General features: G+C 50.1%; 3 protein-coding genes and 2 non-coding genes across 8 annotated transcripts; 3 read left to right on the forward strand and 2 right to left on the reverse strand.

The window, feature by feature from the left end:
* Positions 1 to 1,336: 1,336 nt before the first annotated feature.
* LOC114797067 (oxidoreductase NAD-binding domain-containing protein 1-like) lies at positions 1,337 to 6,209 on the forward strand. Of its 4 annotated transcripts, none has more exons than XM_028991694.1 (8): positions 1,337 to 1,470; positions 1,864 to 2,001; positions 2,074 to 2,137; positions 2,954 to 3,060; positions 4,165 to 4,306; positions 5,101 to 5,349; positions 5,490 to 5,598; positions 5,707 to 6,209. In XM_028991694.1, the coding sequence occupies exons 2-8, from the start codon at positions 1,901 to 1,903 to the stop codon at positions 5,859 to 5,861; spliced, it is 927 nt and encodes a 308-aa protein (XP_028847527.1). In that variant the 5' UTR covers positions 1,337 to 1,470; positions 1,864 to 1,900; the 3' UTR covers positions 5,862 to 6,209. The 4 variants fall into 4 exon arrangements, with proteins under 4 accessions (XP_028847527.1, XP_028847525.1, XP_028847526.1 ...); XM_028991692.1 differs by having other exon boundaries at positions 1,401 to 1,497; XM_028991693.1 differs by having other exon boundaries at positions 1,432 to 1,488.
* Positions 6,210 to 8,416: 2,207 nt separating this feature from the next.
* On the reverse strand, positions 8,417 to 8,488 carry trnaa-cgc (transfer RNA alanine (anticodon CGC)). The gene has a single exon. It is a non-coding gene; the product is annotated as a tRNA-Ala (tRNA).
* Positions 8,489 to 9,572: 1,084 nt separating this feature from the next.
* Positions 9,573 to 9,644, forward strand: trnae-cuc (transfer RNA glutamic acid (anticodon CUC)). Its single transcript has one exon. It is a non-coding gene; the product is annotated as a tRNA-Glu (tRNA).
* A 1,144-nt stretch (positions 9,645 to 10,788) lies between these two features.
* Positions 10,789 to 13,081, reverse strand: dazl (deleted in azoospermia-like). The gene is made up of 8 exons (XM_028991298.1): positions 12,989 to 13,081; positions 12,820 to 12,911; positions 11,888 to 11,939; positions 11,696 to 11,762; positions 11,262 to 11,398; positions 11,065 to 11,145; positions 10,923 to 10,973; positions 10,789 to 10,833 (listed from the first exon to the last, which is right to left on the reverse strand). The coding sequence occupies exons 1-8, from the start codon at positions 13,079 to 13,081 to the stop codon at positions 10,789 to 10,791; spliced, it is 618 nt and encodes a 205-aa protein (XP_028847131.1).
* A 3,691-nt stretch (positions 13,082 to 16,772) lies between these two features.
* LOC114796799 (inactive phospholipase C-like protein 2) lies at positions 16,773 to 21,663 on the forward strand. The gene is made up of 7 exons (XM_028991289.1): positions 16,773 to 17,040; positions 17,258 to 19,315; positions 19,848 to 20,207; positions 20,673 to 20,876; positions 20,989 to 21,064; positions 21,149 to 21,258; positions 21,355 to 21,663. The coding sequence occupies exons 1-7, from the start codon at positions 16,954 to 16,956 to the stop codon at positions 21,502 to 21,504; spliced, it is 3,045 nt and encodes a 1,014-aa protein (XP_028847122.1). The 5' UTR covers positions 16,773 to 16,953; the 3' UTR covers positions 21,505 to 21,663.
* Positions 21,664 to 21,830: the final 167 nt, after the last annotated feature.

Raw genomic sequence — 21,830 nt, forward strand, 5'->3', positions numbered from 1 at the left:
CAGACACACACACACACACACACACACACAGAAACACATACACACAGAGACACACACACACATAGAGACACATACACACACACAGAGAGACACGCACACGCAGACACACAAACACACAGACACACACACACACACACACACAAACACACAGAGACACACACACATAGAGACACATCCACACACACAGAGAGACACGCACACACAAACACACAGACACACACACACACACACACACACAGAAACACATACACACAGAGACACACACACACACATAGAGACACATCCACACACAGAGAGAGACACGCACACGCAGACACACAAACACACGCGCACACACAGACACACAAACACACAGAGACACACACACAGAAACACACACACATACAGAAACACACACACACAGACACACATAAACACCCACACCCACACACAGACACACACACAGACACAGACAGACAGACACACACACAGAGACAAACACACACACACAGAGAAACACACCCAGGCTGTCTATAGGAAAGTTTCGTTTAAACGCAGCCAAATTCTAATGAAACATCCTTTATTTACATTTTTATTTACAGCCCATTTTAAGGTCAATAACAGCAATCAAATATGAACACTATTCCATTTAATAAGTGTTTCTGCTGCGTGTCCGCGCTGTTTGCTGAAGTAATAACGATGCTCGTGTGTCACGTTGCTCCCCGTTTCCGCGACGTTTCCCCCAGAATAAAAGCGGAAGACGCACCTGTCATGCGGCCGGTCCTCGCGGCGCGCCGCGGCGTCCGGTCATGCGGCTGGCGGGGTATAAAGTACGTAGAATACCAATACACACGCACTTCATATGCGTGTGTGAAGCGAGAGACGTGGCCATACAGACTTGGGGTCAGTGGTGGCCCAGCGGTTAAGGAAGCGGCCCCGTAATCAGAAGGTTGCCAGTTCAAATCCTGATCCGCCGAGGGGCCACTAAGCAAAGCACCGTCCCCACACACTGCTCACAGAGACACGAGGTCCCAACACACTGCTCCCCGGGCCCCTGTCATGGTGCCCACTGCTCACTATGGGTGATGGTTAAATGCAAAGGACACATTTCACCGTGTGCTGTGTTAGTAGGGCTGTAGTAGCCTTTCAACCATTGTGTCCCTGAGCAAGACACTTAACCCTGAGTGTCTCCAGGAGGGGACTGTCCCTGTAACTACTGATTGTAAGTCGCTCTTTTTCTTAATTGCGCTACTTTGTCCTCTGTCCCCTGGTGTAAACCTGTTATTATGTACAAACGGACCTGTATGAAAGTGTATGACGATGTATGATGTGTGTTTCGCTCAGCAGCATGTAATTCGCGATGCTGCCGGCGCCAGATAGGGGGCGCTGACGCGTTCTAGGCGCCTCGCTTCGCGCCGTCCGGGCAAGGCGAGAAGCAGTAGTTCAACTTCCGGTGTGAAAGGTGGCAGGCTGCTTCACGTGAGAGAGAAGGTGCCAGAAGACGCCGGTGTATGTCTGGTGTGTGTCCCGTGTTGTGTGGTGATTTGGTTTTGGTTGATTATGCGCTGTGTTTGTTTGTTTGAGACTGAAAGACTCGCTCATCAGCAGCAGCAGGGTCAGAGTTCAGAGTTCAGGGACGCGGTGGTCAAACTGATGAGTCGGTTTCTGTAACTTGACCCGATAAACCAATAATTTCACCCCTCTGTAAAATACACGCTGGTGTAGATGGAGTAGGTGGTGTAGATTGTATGGTGCTGGTGGTTTTGTTTATTTGATGTATGATGTTGTGTGGTGGTTGTGATGATTGTTGTGTGTATTTTGTGCCTGATGTTGTGGTGGTTGTTGTGTATATTTGATGTATGTTGTGTGTATTTTGATGTTCAGGATCTTAACACCACCGGACCTCCTGCGCTGCTACCAGATGGGCGTCACCAGTTTTCTGAATGCAGCCATCAGGAGTTCTGTGGGTTCCAGGGCGACGGTGTTTCTGCGACCGTCCCCCTGTTTCAGCTCCGTACCCAGGTCAGGGTCTTGGTGACTCTCATGACTTCAGGACCGGGGGTCTTCAGAGTCTTAGTGTCTTCTGTTTTTCAGGAAAATGATGTCAGCAGGGAAGATGGATCATCTGCAGAAAACAGGCAGAAACTACAGACAGATGGTGGGTACAGATAGCAAATATGGATATTTATATATACACACACACACACAGTACCAGTCAAAAGTCTGGATGCCCCTACTCTGTGTGGGTTATGGAGACTAAGATGGAGCCATTCTGAAGAATCCAATACAAGAAACATATTTAGTATTTGTTGTATCAGGAGAAAAGGAAGTATGTTTGAGCATCCAGTTTTTTTTTTAATGAGATGCTCATTAACATGAGCGAATGATCAGAAAGTGTTCAGCATTCAGGAGTGATTGAAATCGCCCCCGTCGTCCAACTTAAGATGGCGGAGAGAAGACGTGTGAGATGCTGCCATCACAGTAAAAGCTCCCTGATTTGTAGAGACTGAAATCTTCAACTTTTTCTATGTTATGTGAAAGTGAAGTGATTGTCATTGTGAGACAGCACACGGTGACACAACGAAATGTGTCCTCTGCTTTTAACCATCACCCTTGGTGAGCAGTGGGCAGCCATGACAGGCGCCCGGGGAGCAGCGTGTGGGGTCGGTGGCACCTCAGTGGCACAATTCGAACCAGCAACCATCCGATTATGGATCCGCTTCCTTAACCACTAGGCCCCCACTGTAAACGTACATAACACCATGTTCAATAATGTAAAAAAATGCAAGCCCCATAAATGAGTAGGGGCGTCCAAACTTTTTTACTGGTTGTGTACATAAACAATATTTTAGTTGAAATGTTACTCGGTCGTGTGAGGTGTTGCTGGGAAAATATCAACATCAATTATTTACGTGGTCAGAGGTTAAGAGTGAAAGGTCACCGTCTCATGGTGATGTCGTCGCTGTGCCGTCAGGCTCTGTTCCCGGCGCGGGTCACTGGCATCGGCGCCGAGTCCCAGACGGTGCGGCGGCTGCGCCTAGAAGTGACCGACCCGGACTTCAGCTTTCGAGCTGGGCAGTGGTGAGTCCACACACACACTTCTATGGTGGTTTGTAACAGTAGAGTGTGTTGTGTGATCTGTGTGTGGGTTGTCACGTTCCCCAGTCTAGGGGTTTTAAAAGGTCCCATGACATGGAAATTATCACTTTGTGTGATTATTTAACATTAATACAAGTTTAAAGATCTTGTTCAGCAAGGCAGCTGAAGCACTACATTATGGGATCTGTGGTTTTTGTGTCGTTGGCTCTTCGTGACGCCGGCCATAGTCGTGGATCTGTATGTGGGGACCTCGTGGGATGTTCACTGCGGGCCATGAGCCTGTATAAGGTCCTGCGGTGGTTAGAAATTATGGTAGATGTCCCTCTTATGACTGCCTCTCTCATCCTAAAAATAAAAAATACATTTTAAATAAAAGATAAAATCTACAGCCACCACAATGGCGTGCCCTGGAAAAATCTGGATACATTTGGAAAGAGACTTCGGATACAGTATTAGGGGACCAACAAGACAGATATAAAAGCAAAAAAAAAAAAAAAAAAGTCATGTCATGTCAGGGGACCTTTCAGAAACGCAACATGGGTGTGGAGAGCAGACAGCCAAACAAAACGAACAAACTGTGTGTGTGTGTATGTATGTATACACTCATACAAACAATACCAAGCAGCATCAGCACAGCTGACCGACATCAGAAGAGCCTGAAGTGGTGGTACGGAGAACATAACTCTGTAAGCATGTAGGGAACACAAACAAAAGTGAACAAAGGAGCACAGATACACACAGAAGCTGACACAAGTGTCACGGGTTAACACCGGAGAGCAGTAAATTCAGCACCAATAAAGTATACGCAGACATCTCTGTGGACCCTGGGGACACCCTGAACGAGTAAGGGCCCAACAGACCCTGGGGACCTGCCAACAACACTCTCTTTAAGTCCCCTGATGTAGGTTGTGGTGGCCAATCATCAGATGGTAGGTGGAGCTAGTAGATTTAAACTCCTCCCACAAAGTGAACATAAAAGAAAAAGGGACACAACACGCAGCCAGACACACAGAAGATGTGGGACCATACGTCTAGGGACATGGAGACATAACAGTGTGTTGCTGATACTGTGTTAATCTGTGGCAGGGTGGACCTATTCATCCCCGGTGTGGAGAAAGTGGGCGGGTTTTCCATATGCTCCGCCCCTGGGCTGCTGCAGAGGGAGGGTGTGCTGGAGCTTGCCGTCAAATACGCACAACACCCACCTGCACACTGGGTACACACACAGGTGAGTGTGAGGAAAGATCTACATTTCTTACAGCCTTTTCCTGGGTGGTGGTGGCCTGGTGTGTAACCCACTCACCTAGTAACCAGGTGACCACAAAGTCCCAGGTTCAAACCCCACTTACTACCATTGTGTCCCTGAGCAAGACACTTAACTTTGAGTGTCTCCAGGGGGGGACTGATTGTAAGGTGTTCTGGATGAGGCCGTCTGATAAATGCTCCCAAATTCTCCCATACCACCCCTCTGCTACGTTCCCTTCACTGGCTCCCAGTAGCTGCACGCATCAGGTTCAAAATACTGATGCTGGCCTACAAAGCCAAACATGGAGCAGCACCATCCTACCTCACAGCCCTCATTACACCTCGCACTGCACCTCGTCTACTCCGAGCCTCCAGTACTGCTCGCCTGGTCCCTCCATCTCTGAAGGTAAAAGGAAAACATTCATCCAGACTCTTCTCCGTCTTGGCCCCTCGGTGGTGGAATGAACTTCCCCTCGAGGTCAGAACAGCTCAGTCACTGAGCACCTTCAAACGGCAGCTCAAGACCTTCCTCTTTAAAGAATATTTAGATTAAATTGTAATTTTCTTGTCAAACTTTGTGTACAGAATCTACAACAGAGTGAATTAAATAGATGTATTCATAGTTGGGGTCCTAGTGAACCGGAATTGATCTCTTCATCGATGGTAACTTGAAAGCACGTTGTAAGTCGCTCTGGATAAGGGCGTCTGCCAAATGCCGTAAATGTAAATGTAAATGTAAATGCTGTAAATACTGTGTGTCCCTTTTTTCTTTCTTAGTGTGCTCTGGATTCTCGTGTAGTGGTCAGAGTGGGTGGAGATTTCTTTTTTGACCCCGCCCCTGGTGATTCACCTGTTGACCTTCTCCTAGTTGCCGGGGGCGTTGGCATCAACCCCCTCAACTCCATCCTCCAGCACAACATCGACCTTCTGCGACACTCACACACTCACACACACAGCCAGGTGTACATTCCTGGGCACACACACCTCTGCTACAGCGCCAAGAACACAGAGGAGCTGCTCTTTAAGGTGTGTGTGTGTGTGTGTGTGTGTAGAACATAATTTTCAGCATCAACATTGTGATGTTTACCACAATGTGTGTGTGTGTGTGTGTGTGTGTGTGTGTGTGTGTGTGTGTGTGTGTGTGTGTGTGTGTGTGTGCATTTCAGAGCTCCATTGTTGAGGTTTGTGAGGAATTCCCAGATTATTTCTCTTGTCAACTACATGTCACACAGCAGAGGGGGGAGATTGACCACAAGCTTCAGCCATACACCATATGTGAGTACACACACACACACACACACACGTATAACCACAATATAAAGAGTATGTCGTATGCTCATGTTTATTTTGTGCCTGTGTGTGTGTGTGTATGCGGGGTGACAGCTGAGAGGATATCAGAAGCGGAGCTGGCTGAGTGTGTGAACAATAGAACAGTGTGTTTCCTGTGCGGGCCGCCACCCATGATAGAGAGCGTCTCCACCCAACTACGCGCCCTCGGCCTATCAGAGGACAGGATCCGCTATGAAAAATGGTGGTAAACTGTGGTCAACACACAGTTCTCTCCTGACTTGAACACACAAGCTAATGATGCACTTGACTCTCTGGACCACACCATTACGTGCGCACGCATAAACGGACAAACAGTTGGGGGCGCTGCTGCTGTTCTGGGTTTTTGGCTTGAAGTGTGCAGCTGGTGATAGAGATTTTTTATTTTGATTTATTTATTTGCATTGATTTTAACAAACTCCTTCTGGTGGGCACAATAGAGGCAGATCTGTGGTACCTGCTATGGACACGCCCCCCCTGTACCTCCCGCCAGAAGAACTTTACTCAAACTGTTGAAGTGATTTATTTATCTGTGCCAATAAACATGTACAGTGACTCACGTTGACTTTGTATTCCTACTGTATATTAATCATGATTCCCTTGAGGCATTATAATAGGGCTACAACTAACGATTATTTTAATAATCGATTAATCTGTCGATTATTTTTTTTGATTAATCGTAGAATCTGATTTAAAAAAAAAAAAAAAACAAGAAAAGCATTCATTTCCAACCCTTTATTCAAAAACAGAACCAAAATCTTTAGAAAGTGCACAAACATGTTGCTCCTTGAGCTGTTATAATAATAATAAAATAAAAATTGACTAACACAAAAAACATACACATGTATGCTTTACATCTGCCAAATATAGACTTTTTTTTTTTTATAAAGTGCCATCTGAGCTGCCAGAACGATAAATCATTTATAAAAAAAAAACAAAGAACAATACAAATCAGAAAATTTAACAGGATTTGTTTGAATGTCAGAACTTGTTCTCTACACTACACTGCAGATGCACACACTCGCAGACGCACACACTCACAAACTCACACTGACACACACACACACACACACTGCAAAAAAATGCTTTTCTAACTTAGTAGTTTTGTCCTGATTTCAGTCCAAATCTCTAAAAAATCTTAAATCAAGATACATTTACTAGACACATGAAATAGCATAAGAAATGATGTCTTGTTTTCTGATAAAACATCTCAAAATTAAGTGATTGTTTAAAACAAGCAAAATTATCTGCCAACGGGGTAAGAAAACTAATCTTAATGAGATATAATCTCAAACAGAAGCATTTTAAGCATCACTTAATTTTCTCATGCCATTTTTCTTGTCTAGTAATCTTGATTTAAGATTTTTTTTTTTTAAACACCAGCACCAGGGACATTACGTTCCTCACTTCAAAACGGAACAAAAGTAGGATTCTGTAGCGACTTCCCCTGCTGCTGAACTCCCTTCTTCCTCCTCAAACACTCCAACATGTTTGCGTTTCAGGTGCAGGATCATTGCCGTGGTGCTCCCGTGCCGTGCCATGTCGCTTTTGCATATTTTCGCGCAGATTTCTCTGCCTCCGCCGTGTATCTGTCCTCTACCTCCGCTCGTTTTTTTTTTGTGCTCCGCGCTGACTATGAGGCGCCAAACTCTGCTAGCATCTGTGCGCGAGAGAGACCGAGTGTGTTAACTCCGCTCCACGCTCAAATAGTTTTCTTTTAATAATCAAACGTTTCCTAATCGATAACGAATCGATTAGGAAATTCGTTGCCAACTCTTTTAGTAATCGATTTTTATCGATTCAATCGATTCGTTGTTGCAGCCCTACATTATAATAATAATAATGTGAACTGCTAAACAAGGACATACCATGAAACAAACCAGAGGGTCACCACAGCCACCACCACCGTTACAACTACAGCTTCAGGGATCTTCAAATGGACCAGTAACATCATTGTGGACACGTAATCTAGACCATGACACTGACTACATCCTGGACTTCTCCAACCCTACAACTGTAGGACTTATTATTATATCATATCCAACCCTGCACTGACACCATTTGCAGGCTCACTCTACCCTGGAAGGGGGTCCCCCTCTGTATCACTCCTTCCCAACGTTTCTTCCTTTCTTTTTTTTTTCCTTGTGTGCAGAAGGATCAAGTGTGGGGGGTGTCAACTGTAGGGCCTGTCAAAGCCCATTGAGACATACTGTGTGTGATTTTGGTCCCAGGGGCGGGGTCAAAAAAGAAATCTCCACCCACTCTGACCGCTACGCGAGAATCCAGAACACACTAAGAAAGAAAAAAGGGACACACAGTATTTACAGCATTTATCAGACGGCCTCATCCAGAACACATTACAATCAGTCCCCCCCTGGAGACACTCAGGGTTAAGTGGTTTTGCTCAGTAATGGTGTGGGCCGGCATTTCTTTGGGGCACACAGCCCTCCATGTGCTCGCCAGCGGTAGTCTGGCTGCCATTAGGTACCGAGATAAGATCCTCAGACCCCTTGTGAGACCACATGCTGGAGGACTCCAAATTCAGACCTCCATGGCTTGATAAACTTGGTTTACATCTACAATTTTTGTGTTTTTTTTGGGTTTTTTTTTTGTCAGCACATTCAACAAATTATTTAATAATAATTTAATTCACTCAGATCTAGGATGAGCCGTATATGAAATAAAATAATACAACGTGAATGTGCCTCGCTGGTGAAGTCAGCGGTCACCACAATTACAAAAAAAAAGAAGAAAAAAAAAAACCGAGTGGAGATGCCGGGGATTGAACCCGGGACCTCATACATGCGAAGCATGCGCTCTACCACTGAGCTACATCCCCTCGACGGAACGCGGAAGCCGGATCCGCCGAGGCTCCTGCCGGAGAGCCGTGCGAAGGGTCCACACGCGGCGGACGGACGCCAGAAAAGCTCGAAATCGATTACGATGCGTAAAAATGCGGGGAGATATTTATTACAGCCAGTGTTGGGGATAGTTACTCAAAAAAAGTAATGTATTACATATTACTCTCAAAAATAGTAATGCCTTACTTTACTTTATTACTCCCTGGAGAAAGTAACTAGTTATATTACTAGTTACTTTTTTTTTCTTAATAATGGCCTGAGATGCATCAGATGGAGGGAGCACATACAAAGGAGGAGTGTTCTTTAGGGTCTTTATTACACCAACAACAGACTGGCACTGTCTAGCACAAATAACTACAAACAACTGTACTTGTGCAATCAAGTACAAAAAGTATTAACTTCCTCAATGTTTAACAAACAATCAATCAAACTTCTTCTGGGCTGCTCGTTCATGTCACTCTGTCGCTTCGCAACGAGCCTGATGTGTCCGTGCTGTCGCTGCAGGTGCTTCTTCAAGTTGGAGGCAGAGTTACAAGCGGTGGAGAGCAGCTTTCTCCCCGGGCAGAGTGTTCACTTCACCGTCAAGTTATTTTCCTTCCGTTCAACATATTCAAAATAATGCCTGAATCTCGACCCGTCGAAACTAGCTTTCTGTTGCTGGGAACCTTCCTCTGAAAAAAGAGCTTGCCGTTGTTGACGCGTCCATTTTTTTCCCCATCTGTCTTTGCGGGTGCCGCTCTGCTGCCGGGTGTCGACCAATCGGTGATGGTAAATGATCCCTCGTGACAAACCCAGGCCAATCACTGTTCCGTTCACGCCCCCCGCCCCGCCCCTTCTGTTCTCTGTGTCGTGTGCCTTGTGTGTGATGAAGGTGAAACTGGCAAATGTAACGCAAGTAACAGGCGAGTAATGCCTTACACTACTAGTTACTGAACAAAGTAATATTGTTACAGTAACGCGTTACACCCAACACTGATTACAGCACGTTATAATAAAATACGGACGCCTGAAAGACCGTAGGACCGTCGGAAAGCCGTAAAAGATGGCCGCCACAGCGCACAGTCCCTGGTGGTCTAGTGGTTAGGATTCGGCGCTCTCACCGCCGCGGCCCGGGTTCGATTCCCGGTCAGGGAAGGTTGCTTTTACTCGTCATTTATGGAAGAAATTCAACTCGATTAACGTAATATGAGCTTAGCAAAAAAGAAAAAGGTATTATGAACGTTTTTTTATTATTTAAAATTTCAGCGTCTTAAGAATTTATATACTTTTTTTTTTTTTTTTTTAACAACTGAGCACCATGCAGAACACTACACCACCACTTGCTTAATTTTTAATCTCTCAATTCACCACCAGGACAAGGCAAAAGGAGTCATCATTTTACTCTATATTCTGCCCGCGAGTCAGATTACGCGGTGTGAGAACAATCATCTCCGTTAGGAGGAGACGTTTCAGCAAAAGAAAGAAACTATCATCAAAAATGAATTCAACTGGTTTAATGTCCACCAAAAGAAGGAAACCTTTACAAGCAACTAGTGTACAGTGAAGTGAAGAGGGGCGCGGTGGCCCAACACTCAACAGGCGGAACCTACAAATCCCACAATGTCTCAGGACACCGGTACGGTCACCGCTGCAGCAAACGAGAACAAAAAGTGCACAAACCATGCAGAAAACTAAGAACGTGAACGCTGAACACGCGAGAACGCGGTGAGGAACACACAAGGCGGCGGAGAAGCGGCGCTGGAGAAACCATTTGATGTGGTCCTACGTTCGAGTTGATTCAGATGGAAGTTGATTCCAGACCAGGAGGATCTGCGGGACGCTGGCGGGGCAACAACTGAAATGTTCCAACCACGTGACAAAACTGGGAGCACGAACGTGAAAAACCCAAAAGAAATGGAAATAAAAAAAGGTGAACGGGTGAGAAATGTTAAGCTCCTGGGATCAAGTCTGGAACACACACACACTCGACAAAGGGTTAACATAAAAATAAATAATATCCAAAAGTGGTTTTAAAAGTCTTAATTATTGAATTTTTTTTTTTGTTCCCTGCTTCTACATCACGCTGAAGCACTAAACCCCCCCCCCACCCAACCACCCTCCGAGCACATGTCGGGTTCCCTGTTCCAACAGTCGAGAGAAAAGCTTTAAGATCGGGGTTCTGCGCGCCTCCTCCTGCCAAGGGAAGAACACACACACACACACGACGTGAGCAGCGGGCCGGGCCGGCGACCGCGGTCAAGGCAGCGGCGCTCGTACGGACCTGCCCGCGGCGAACACGCTACAGTAACGTCAACAGCGTCTGTACCCCGCAGTCCACGTAGTTCTGAAACACACACACACACACACACACACACACACTTTACATCCAGCTCGGATCAGAGGGGCGTGACCACTACAGAAACGAAGGCTCACCTGGTTTATGAGTCGCGTTCTCTGTTCTCCAGACCAGTGTGGCGTAGCGTACTGAAACGCAACATCACCACGTCTAGTAGATGTCGCTGGATAAGGCTGTGAGTGAGTGTGTGTGTGTGTGTGTGTGTGTGTGTGTGTGTACCTGGTATGAGTAGGCTGTTTGGGCATAGCTCATGGGCAGAGGAGCGATCACTGGGGACTGGATACTGGAGTAGGGGAAGGGCTACACACACACACACACACACACACACACACACACACACACACACACACCAGGTGGGAGAACCGTTTGAAGAGAAAAATGAGGAATTCCATTTACGGACCGGTCTTCACACACACCTGCATGTACGGCCCTGCCGTATTCAGCACCGGCGAGTTGGGTTGGACGCCGACAGCCGGAGGACAGCACGCGCAGTAGATTGATTGGGAGGGGCTTATCCACGGAGACATGGGCATCAGGTGAGACTGCAACGTGCCTGAAAGTGAAGTGATGGTCATTGTGATACACGGCAGCACAGCACACGGTGCAGACAGTGAAATTTGTCCTCTGCATTTAACCATCACCCTTGGTGAGCAGTGGGCGGCCATGACAGGCGCCCGGGGAGCAGTGTGTGGGACGGTGGTTTGCTCAGTGGCACCTCGGCGGATCGGGATTCGAACCGGCAACCTTCTGATAACGGGGCCGCTTCCTTAACCGCCAGGCCACCACTTCCCCATTAGCACTGATACACACACACACAACCTTAGGAGGCAGCCGGAGGGACGAGACATACGTGAGGTGCGTTCCTTCATAATGGCCGGTCCCAGCTTGAGTTTCCTCCCCTTAAAACTGATCGGCTGCTGTAGACAAACACAACGAAAACACAACGCAAACACAACGAAATACGGAAGACCGTCAGGCAAGAATTCAGCAGCACGTGCGCACACACACACACACACACACACACAGCACGGAGAGCTCTTACTTCGACGATAGTCTGAATGTCCACATCTTCGCTGAAATAGATGAAGCCGTACCTTGAGGACAGGAAGTGAAGATCGGTGAGCCTCATCCACTTCACACGTGGTCCTCACTAGAGCTGTAATTCTTGGGCCCCTTGTAAGGCCGCCCAATTAATCGAATTTTAACCACGATTCGGCTGCCACAATTACATCAAGATGATCGCCAGCGATGTTTAAATAGCCAACCACAAGGGGGCAAAAGAAAGCATAGACAGAGCTGCAACCTCATATTGTGATTAGAGTTAGACAAAAAAAAAAAAAAAAATGATCTGTTGTGATGTATCATTGTGATGCTCTGCAGCACAGCACGGTGACACGGTGAAATGTGTCCTCTGCATTTAACCATCACACTTGGTGAGCAGTGGGCAGCCATGACAGGCTTTCATATTAAGTATTCACATAGTGACCTGCCTTCGGTCATCTCTTAAGCCAGAAATTGTTGACAGGCTGTTTGTTATCAGAAAAAATATCTGGCAAAGATGTCTTGCCTAAAACAAATAATCGTGATTAATGATCAATATTGCAATGCAATATTGATATAAAAAAAAAACTAAAAAAAAACAACAATCATTTTGCCCACCATCGTGCAGCCCTTGCGTTAGATTTTTTTTTATTATTTTACTCAGGCACAGGTTGAATTGTGCGTCGGACAGTCTTCGATTCGCCGCGCCCTGTTTGAAATTTGTCGACCGCTGTGAGGTCTTGTCCTCGCCGCGCACGTGCAAACGCAAGAAGTTTGTACCGCGGTCTCGCCTGCTCATCACGGCCAGAGCCACAGGGGGGGAAAGTTATTTATATACAGTACCGGCTTCTTTAGGCTCGATTACGGCTCTAGTCCTCAGCGCGGTCCACTGGTGGAGAGAAGTAGCACATCTTTCGTCCAGAACCTACTCACCCTTTGCAAATGCCCCCTCGGTACGTGATGATCTTCACCTCTTTCACCGCCCCATATTTGGCAAAAAACTCTTTGATTTCGTTTTCGTCGACCTGGGTATGAAACGGGCCAGATAAGGAAGGGGAGAGAAGAGGAGAAGAGCGGGGCCCACCTGGCGTCAGAAACCCACCTTCATGTCAATCCCACCCACGAACAGGGTGTTGGGGGTCATTTTACCCTCCGGCAAGATGTAGCCGTTGGACAGCTTCAGAGCTGGGCCCATCTGTAAAAAAAAGAAACCGGAGACGGTCGGTTCACATTTATTTACTTCATCTCGTCGCGGTATTTTTTAGTTAATCATTAACCAGTGAATTAGCACGTTCGGGAGATATCGTATTTCCCCCCTTAATTCGGGAGAAGTTATTCGGTCGCTTCTGAACGTGTTGAAGTTGGACCCTCACGACGCAAAACGCAGCGAACCATCTCGAGGCCAAACCTACACACGTTTACTCCTTTGGTTTTATTAACCAACACTTATTTACAGTAAAGCCCCCTTGAGCGGACGGCAGAATAATGTAAACCGAACTCGACTGCTGCAGTTAAAAGCTTTTAGCTGAAATCCGCCATCAGGCCCAACCGCCGCGGCCACGAGGCGGAACTTCGAGGCCGGCGGGGCGGGAGACGGAGCAGGCCGGACCGCCGGGGAGCGGCGGGGGCCGCGGCAGTTCGTGGGCTGAGGCGGATTCTCACCGTTTAAAAGCTTTAAAAGAACAAAATCGATGATGAATTGCCGCGTCACTCCGGCGTCTTGCGACTTTTCTCTACGAGCGACCGGGAGTCGGCAGGGAGCGCGCACAGGTCACTAATGAGGCCCCGCCCATCACGTCGGCGCAGACAGGTCACTAATTATGCCCCGCCCATCACGTAGGCGCGTACAGGTCACTATCGAGGCCCCGCCCATCCCGTCGGCGCGCACAGGTCACTAATGAGGGCCCGCCCATCACGTCCGAAAGCACAGGGCACTAACGATACTCCGCCCATCACGTCGCACGTACAGGTCACAATTCAAGGCTCCGCCCATTACGCAGCCCGCGCAGTTAATTGGACTTGGGGAGCGGTGTTGCCAGATTGGGCGTTTTACATCTTCCTGGTTGTAACTAAATATAAATTGTGTACTGTACCTTGTCGATATGTTTAATAATAGTGCTGTAGTGGAAATCAGCCAATCAGCACTCTGTGCCTACAAATATCCCTGAGAAGCGCACGTTGTTAGTCTCATATGAGGAGTCGCTGGATGAAACCTGTCTGTTCGGATGTTGGAGGTGGATTGTCCACCAAAACCCAAGGGTGTAACTTTGGGTCTAACACTGGGATGGAGTGTTGTTAAAAAGCTCTGAACAGTGGTGTATAATACGACTGTAAATGCCAGAACACCTTTTTTTTGTGTAGTAGCCTAGTGGGTAACATGAACCAGAAGACCCAGGTTCAAATCCCACTTACTACCATTGTGTCCCTGAGCAAGACACTTAACCCTAAGTTGCTCCAGGGAGACTGTCCCTGTAACTACTGATTGTAAGTCGCTCTGGATAAGGGCGTCAATGGTAGTAAGTGGGATTCGAACCCGGGTCTTCTGGTTCATAGGCGAGTGTGTTACCCACTAGGCTACTACCACCCAATCACCGAGGGGGGCCAAGATGGAGAAGAGTCTAGATGAGCGTCTTCCTTTTACCTTCAGAGATGGAGGGACCAGGCGAGCAGTACTGGAGGCTCGGAGTATACGAGGTGCAGTGCGAGGTGTAATAAGGACTGTGAGGTAGGATGGTGCTACTCCATGTTTGTCTTTGTAGGCCAGCATCAGTATTTTGAACCTGATGCGTGCAGCTACTGGGAGCCAGTGGAGGGAGCGTAGCAGAGGGGTGGTGTGGGAGAACTTGGGAAGGTTGAAGATCAGTCAAAATGCTGCTGCATTTTGTATGAGTTGTAGAGGTTGGATGGTACATAGTGGTAGACCAGCTAGAAGGGAGTTACAGTAGTCCAGTCGTGAGATTACTAAGGACTGAACCAGTAGTTGGGTGACCTGGGTTGATAGATGAGGACGGATTCATCTGATATTGTAGAGAAGGAATCTACATGAGCGGGAAAGATTGCTGATGAGAGTCGAGAAGGAGAGTTGGTTGTCTATTGTTACTCCAAGGTTGCGGGCTGTTGTAGAAGGAGAGAGCTGTGAGTTGTACAGGTAAATAGCAAGATCCTGATGTGGTGAAGAATCTGCTGGAATGATTATTAGTTCAGTTTTGGTGGGATTGAGTTGGAGGTGATGGGCTGCCATCCAAGACGAGATGTCCGTTAGACATGCAGAGATTTTGGAAGCAGCATGAAGATCAGAGGGAGGAAAGGAGAAGAGGAGTTGTGTGTAGTCAGCATAGCAGTGGTAGGATAATCCATGTGAGGAAATGACCTCACCAAGTGATCTCGTGTAGAGGGAGAAAAGGAGTGGACCGAGTACTGAGCCTTGAGGGACACCAGTGGAGAGTCTACGTGAGGTAGAGGTGGATCCTTTCCAAGTCACTTGGTAAGATCGCTCATCAAGGTAGAAAGCAAACCACTGCCATGCTGAGCCCTGAATTCCAAGCCTCTTCAGGATAGACAAAGAGGTCGAGCAGAATAAGAACCAATGACAGTTTACATTTACATTTACGGCATTTATGAGACGCCCTTATCCAGAGCGACTTGCAATCAGTAGTTACAGGGACAGTCCCCCTGGAGCAACTTAGGGTTACGTGTCTTGCTCAGGGACACAATGGTAGTAAGTGGGATTCGAACCCGGGTCTTCTGGTTCATAGGCGAGTGTGTTACCCTCTAGGCTACTGCCACCAGTTTTGCCAATCTGTTGGATGCTACAGACTCGCCAGGTGTGTTTTGACAGTGAACGGGTGCTGGTTTATTAGGCCAGAGGTGAGAAGGGTGGAGGAACCTGACTAGCCATAAAGTTCCTCGCGTTATTCAATGCTTTTAAATGGTAAATATTTGATTTACCACTGGTTTATAACTTTATAAGATTTATAACAGTAAAATGAGGCATGTAATATGAACTTCTGGTGACTGTTATTGTATTGTATTTATTGATCAATTGTAATGATGTTAATTCACATATTGAATGGAATTTCACAGTCAATGTTCCGTACTGGTACAAAAGGTCAACACTGCCAGATTCCAAAATTTCTAAATGGTTAACAGTTAAGAATATTCTAATTCAATGTTCATTTATAATTTACAAAAGTACTCAAAACCGATGAAATTCAATTAGCCAGATTACTTTTATGTAGTTACACCACTATTACATGGCTGGTGATATTAATGTCCTGTTTGTGGCACATTAGTATATGTGAGGGGGCAAACTTTTCAAGATGGGTGGTGACCATAGTGGCCATTTTGAAGTCGGCCATCTTGGATCCAACTTTTGTTTTTTCAATAGGAAGAGGGTCATGTGACACATCAAATATATTGGTAATTTCACAAGAAGAACAATGGTGTTCATGAGTTATTTACAAGTTTGTGACCACTTATAAAATGTGTTTAATATCACCAACCATTCCCATTTTATTAAGGTGTGTCCATATAAATGGCCCACCCTGTAGTTTACATTTACAGCATTTGCCAGACGCCCTTATCCAGAGCGACTCACAGTCAGTAGTTACAGGGACAGTCCCCCCCTGGAGACACTCAGGGTTAAGCTCAGGGACACAATGGTAGTAAGCGGGATTTGAACCTGGGTCTTCTGGATCACAGGCGAGTGTGTTACCCGCTAGGCCACTACCACCCACCCTTGTAGTTGTAACAACACTGGTTACAGCGGTAACGGGACAGTGCAAGTTGTAACAGGAAGCGCGCAAAACTTCCGCTTCTGAAGCGAAACGAGAGAGAGAGAGAGAGTGGGAGAGAGAGGTAGAGAGAGCCAGAGGGAGGGAGAGAGACACAGAGAGACTCAGGGTGTGTATCGCGTGTGTTTGTGTGTGAAAGTGCACTGGTTCGCTGGGCGTCGGCGCTGACGTCACTCTGCTTCCCGGGCGACATGGGCCGGCGTTCGCCGCGCGGGGACCGGGACTGCTGAAGCGGAAGCGCGCGCGCGCGCGCGCGGCCCAGCCCGTTACAGCCATGAGCGCGCGCGCGGCCGCGGGTCCGAGCGGAGCGTCGCCCCTGGCGGAGGAGACCGGGACGCCGCGGCGGAGCAGCATGATCAAGGTGAACACGCCCGACTCGTCCGGTTTCACTTTCTCCTTCCGCCTCGGGATGAGATGAGCACACATGATCACGAGTGCGTGTGTGTGTGCGTGTGTGTGTGTGTGTGTGTGTAGTAATGACTGAAGGCACTTCAAGGCTCCTCAGCAGACCCACACACGCATCCTGGTGCAGGTGGCACGTCCGCTTCACCCTCTCATGGTGGTTCCTCTCCCTGCAGGACGGACCCCGCCCCGGAAAGCATCTGAAGAAGACCGTGTCGTTCGGCAGCATGCCCGGGGAGAGCAAAATCAGCTCCGTGATTGGCTGCCTGAGCCGCATGCAGGAGGGCGGCGAGTTCAGCAAGCTCCGCCCCGGGCTCCGCCTCTACAACCGTTACTACCTGTTGGAGGCCGACCGGAGCGCCATTCGATGGGTGCCGTCCAAGAAGGACGCTGGGAAGGCGCGGCTGCTGCTGCGCGACGTCTGCGAGGTCCGGACCGGGCGCAACACGGACGTCTTCCGCACAAGCGGCGCGAGCGACTTCGTGTCCGAGGACCGCGCCTTCTCCGTCATCCACAGCAGTGGCTCTGAGACCCTGGACCTGGTGGCCAGCTCAGCCGAGGTGGCCAACATCTGGGTGACGGGCCTGCGGTACCTGATCTCGCCGGGCTCGAACGCGCACCCGGACACGCCCGCCGCGGCGCAGGACGACACCGGCCAGCTGCGGCTGTCCTGGCTGTCCGAGTCCTTCGCGGCGGCAGGCGGGGCCTGCGGCCGGCTGAGCGTCGCGGAGGCCACGGAGCTGATGCGGCGGCTGAGCCCGTGGGTGAAGGCGTCCCACGTCGAGCAGAGACTCCGCGAGCTGCTGAGGGACGCGGACGCGCCGCCGCACACGCACGTCACGCTGCAGCACTTCGCCCGGGCCTTCCACGACCTCTGCACCTGCCCGGAGGTTTACTTCCTGCTGGCCAACTTCTCCGGCAACAAGGACTTCCTGGACGTCAGAGACGTGATGTGCTTCCTGGAGACGGAGCAGGGCGCGGCCCGGGACTCCGCCCAGCAGGTGATCGACCGGTACGAGCCCTCGCCGGAGGCGCGCCGGCTGGGCCGCCTCTACCTGGACGGACTCACGCGCTTCCTGCAGTCGCCCGAGTGCTGCCTGTTCGACTCCTCCCACGCGCGCGTGTGCCAGGACATGACACGCCCCCTGTCCCACTACTACATCAGCTCCTCCCACAACACGCACTTGACCGACGCGCAGGTGAGGGGAGTGAGCGGCGTGGCCGGGTACGTCCGCGCGCTGCGTCTCGGCTGCCGTTGCCTGGAGCTGGACGTGTGGGAGGGGCCAGAGGGGCAGCCCGTCGTGTGTAAGGGCCACACCCACACGCGCCCGCCGTCCTTCGCCAGCGTGATGGAGGTGGTCGGCCGCCTGGCCTTTGCCGTCTCCGAGTTCCCCCTCATCCTCTGCATCGAGAACCACTGCTCAGCCGACCAGCAGAGGATCATGGTCCGCCACCTGCAGGACTCCCTGGGGGAGCGGCTGCACCAGGGACTTCTGGGTAACGGGGAGGAGGGCCCGCTGCCCTCGCCGGCGGCCCTGAAGGGGAGGGTCCTGCTGCTGGGAAACAGGCCCGTCCGCGAGGAGGGGGCGGAGCGGGCGGCGGCGTCCCGGCGCGTCCCGCTGTGCGCCGAACTCTCGGAGCTGATGTCACTCTGCCACTCCGACGCCCCGCCCGCCGACCTCCCCCGCGAGAACGAGCTGCGGGCCGCCTCCGTCACCTGCTTCAAGGAGAGCCTGGCGGCGCGGCACGCCGGCGAGCGGCCCGGCGACGTGGTGGAGCTCGCCAAGCGCTCGCTGCTGCGCGTGCGGCCCAGCCTCATGCGCGTCGACTCCAGCAACCCCAACCCGCTGGACTTCTGGAAGGCGGGGTTTCAGCTGGTGGGCGTGAACGTCCAGACGCCCGGCGCAATGCTGGACCTGCACCGCGGCTGGTTCCGCATGAACGGGGGGTGCGGCTACGCCCTGCGGCCCTCCCTCATGCGGCAGGAGGTGGCCTACTTCCGCTCGAACTCCCGCGGCGCCCTGCCCGGGGTCACGCCGCAGACGCTGCACGTGCGCGTCATCAGCGGCCGCTGTCTGCCCAAGCCGCGCGGGGCCGGGGCCAAGGGGGACGTGGTGGACCCCTACGTTTCCGTGGAGATCTACGGGATTCCGGCCGACTGTGCCGAGCACCGCACCCGCACCGTCCCGCACAACGGCGAGAGTCCCGTCTTCGACCAGAGCTTCGAGTTCCAGGTCGGTACCCACGTCTGATGAAAACTCACAAACGGGGGGCCAGTGGTGGCCTAGCGGCCCCGTAATCAGAAGGTTGCTGGTTCGAATCCCGATCCGCCAAGGTGCCACTGAGGTGCAAAAGCACCGTCCCCACACACTGCTCCCCGGGCGCCTGTCATGGCTGCCCACTGCTCACCATTTACATTTACATTTACGGCATTTACCAGACGCCCTTATCCAGAGCGACTTACAATCAGTAGTTACAGGGACAGTCCCCCCCTGGAGACACTCAGGGTTAAGTGTCTTGCTCAGGGACACAATGGTAGTAAGTGGGATTTGAACCTGGGTCTTCTGGTTCGTAGGCGAGTGTGTTACCTGCTAGGCTACTACCATCCCATTTAACCCATCACCAAGGGTGATGGGTCAAATGCAGAGGACAAATTTCACTGTGTGCACCGTGTGCTGTTGTGTATCACAAGTGACAATCACTTCACTTTGTTTAACTATAAGTGGGTTCCTCCTCTTTAATGGTTCCGTGTGGTTCTCGCGCCAGGTGAACCTGCCCGAGCTGGCTCTGCTGCGGCTGCTGGTGCTGGACGACGACTTCATCGCCGACGACTTCATCGGCCAGTACACCCTGCCGCTGGACTGCATGCAGACGGGGTTCCGGCACGTTCCGCTGCTGTCCGCGGACGGCGAGGAGCTGCCGCACGCGCGCCTGCTGGTTCACGTGGCCATGACGGAGCGCCGGGGCGGCGGGAAGGCCCACAAGCGCGGACTGTCGGTGCGAAGAGGCCGACGCGGGCGGAGCCTCGTCCAGCCGAGAGAGATCGGGCTGAAGTCCACAGACGAGGTCTTCAGAGCGGCGACTCCGCCCTTGCGGCACGCCACCAACCTGCGAGAAAACGTGCAGGTACGCCTGTTCAGGAACGTTCTGAAGGAACAAAGCAGAGTACGAGCTAGAACTTAGAACTTCAGAGGAGAGACGGTAACATGCTGGGGAGGAGAAACGGAGGAGATGTCACATATTGACAGGGGGGGTTTAAAGGAAGTAGGGAATCAGCTGTCAATCATGCCTGTAAGCTCCTCCCCTTTTAAAACGTCATTCTTTTAATCATCTTTGAAGTTATTATTCTGGGTGTCAGAAATAATTAGTAACCAGTGAGTTCCTCCTCTACAACATGCGGGTAACTAGCAACTAGCAGCCACTTGCTTACATGCTAAACCTACTACACACATCCCTCATTACTGCAGTGCTGCCTGCAGCAACAGGTTAAAGGTCAGGATATTAATGAATGCAATTATGTAATGAATATGATTATATAATTCACAATGCCTACAGTAAATAGTGTGTGTGTGTGTGTGTGTGTGTTTGCAGGACTCTGTGGAATCGTTTAAGGAGCTGTGTGGTGTCTCTGCTTTGTCGAACATCACACAGTGTGTGCTGGCTCTGGGTTCGAGAGTCGTGGGGTCAGAGGTCAGCCTGCCACTGCAGTTTGAGTTGACGCGGCCGTATCCCCAGATGGTGGCGCAGAAGGTTCTGCCCGACAGCCTGCGGCGGGTCCCTGCCGCCTACGACGCGGTTAGTGTGTCTGACCACACCCACCCTGACACACACACACGCGCGTGGCGTCCACTGTAGGTGTAAAGTCGGAGGTGTGTGTGTGTGTGTGTGTGTGTGTGTGATTTTTTAGATGATTGAGGCCTGCAAAGCTCTGATTGAACAGGGTGACGACATCCACAGCAAGATCCTTCACACACACAACGCTGGTGAGAGAGACTGGGATCTCGGTTTGACTGGGTGTGTGTATGCTGGACTAGGAGTCTCTGTAATGTGTGTTTGTGTTGCCATAGCAATGGAATTTCATGAGAATTTACACCACCTGGCAACAAGTGAGGGGTTCAAAGGTCGGAAGGTCAACAGGATCTTAGAGAGTTTCACCTGGAATATAACCATCCTGAAGGTATACAAACACACACACACACACACACTTTTCAAATCCTACCCATGAACCTAAAAAAAAAACACACACACACACTCCTGTGTGTATCCCCTGCAGGGTCAGGCTGATCTGCTGCTTCACGCCAAGTCCGATGCCCAGGAGCTGATGAAGCAGCTGCACTGTGCACTGCTGACCACCGGCCTGTGTGTGTCCGCACAGACGGACGCAGGACCCGGTCACACACCGGATGGGGGTGGGGCCGTATGATGCGATATGAAAATGATCGGCATGCCCTGATCAGGATGCATCGTCTCCGTACCTTGACTGTTTTGTCAATGGCTTCGGTTGAAATGGTGTAATATGGTTGTAAATTCTCACACACACACACAACTTTGAGATTAAACACGGACCACCATGAATTTGAAACTTTTGTGACTCCTTTATCTCCTGCAGTACGACAAATTTTATAAGAAATGCCGCTCAGACACTGCCCCTCCAGCATGGCAGCCAATCACGAAAGCAGAACAGTGTACAGAACTCAAATCCCCCACTTCAATGGGCTGCTTTTTAATTATTCCTGAAAAACGAGGCGG

The sequence above is a fragment of the Denticeps clupeoides genome, chromosome 9 (assembly GCF_900700375.1).
Source record: "Denticeps clupeoides chromosome 9, fDenClu1.1, whole genome shotgun sequence".
Lineage (NCBI taxonomy): Eukaryota > Metazoa > Chordata > Actinopteri > Clupeiformes > Denticipitidae > Denticeps > Denticeps clupeoides.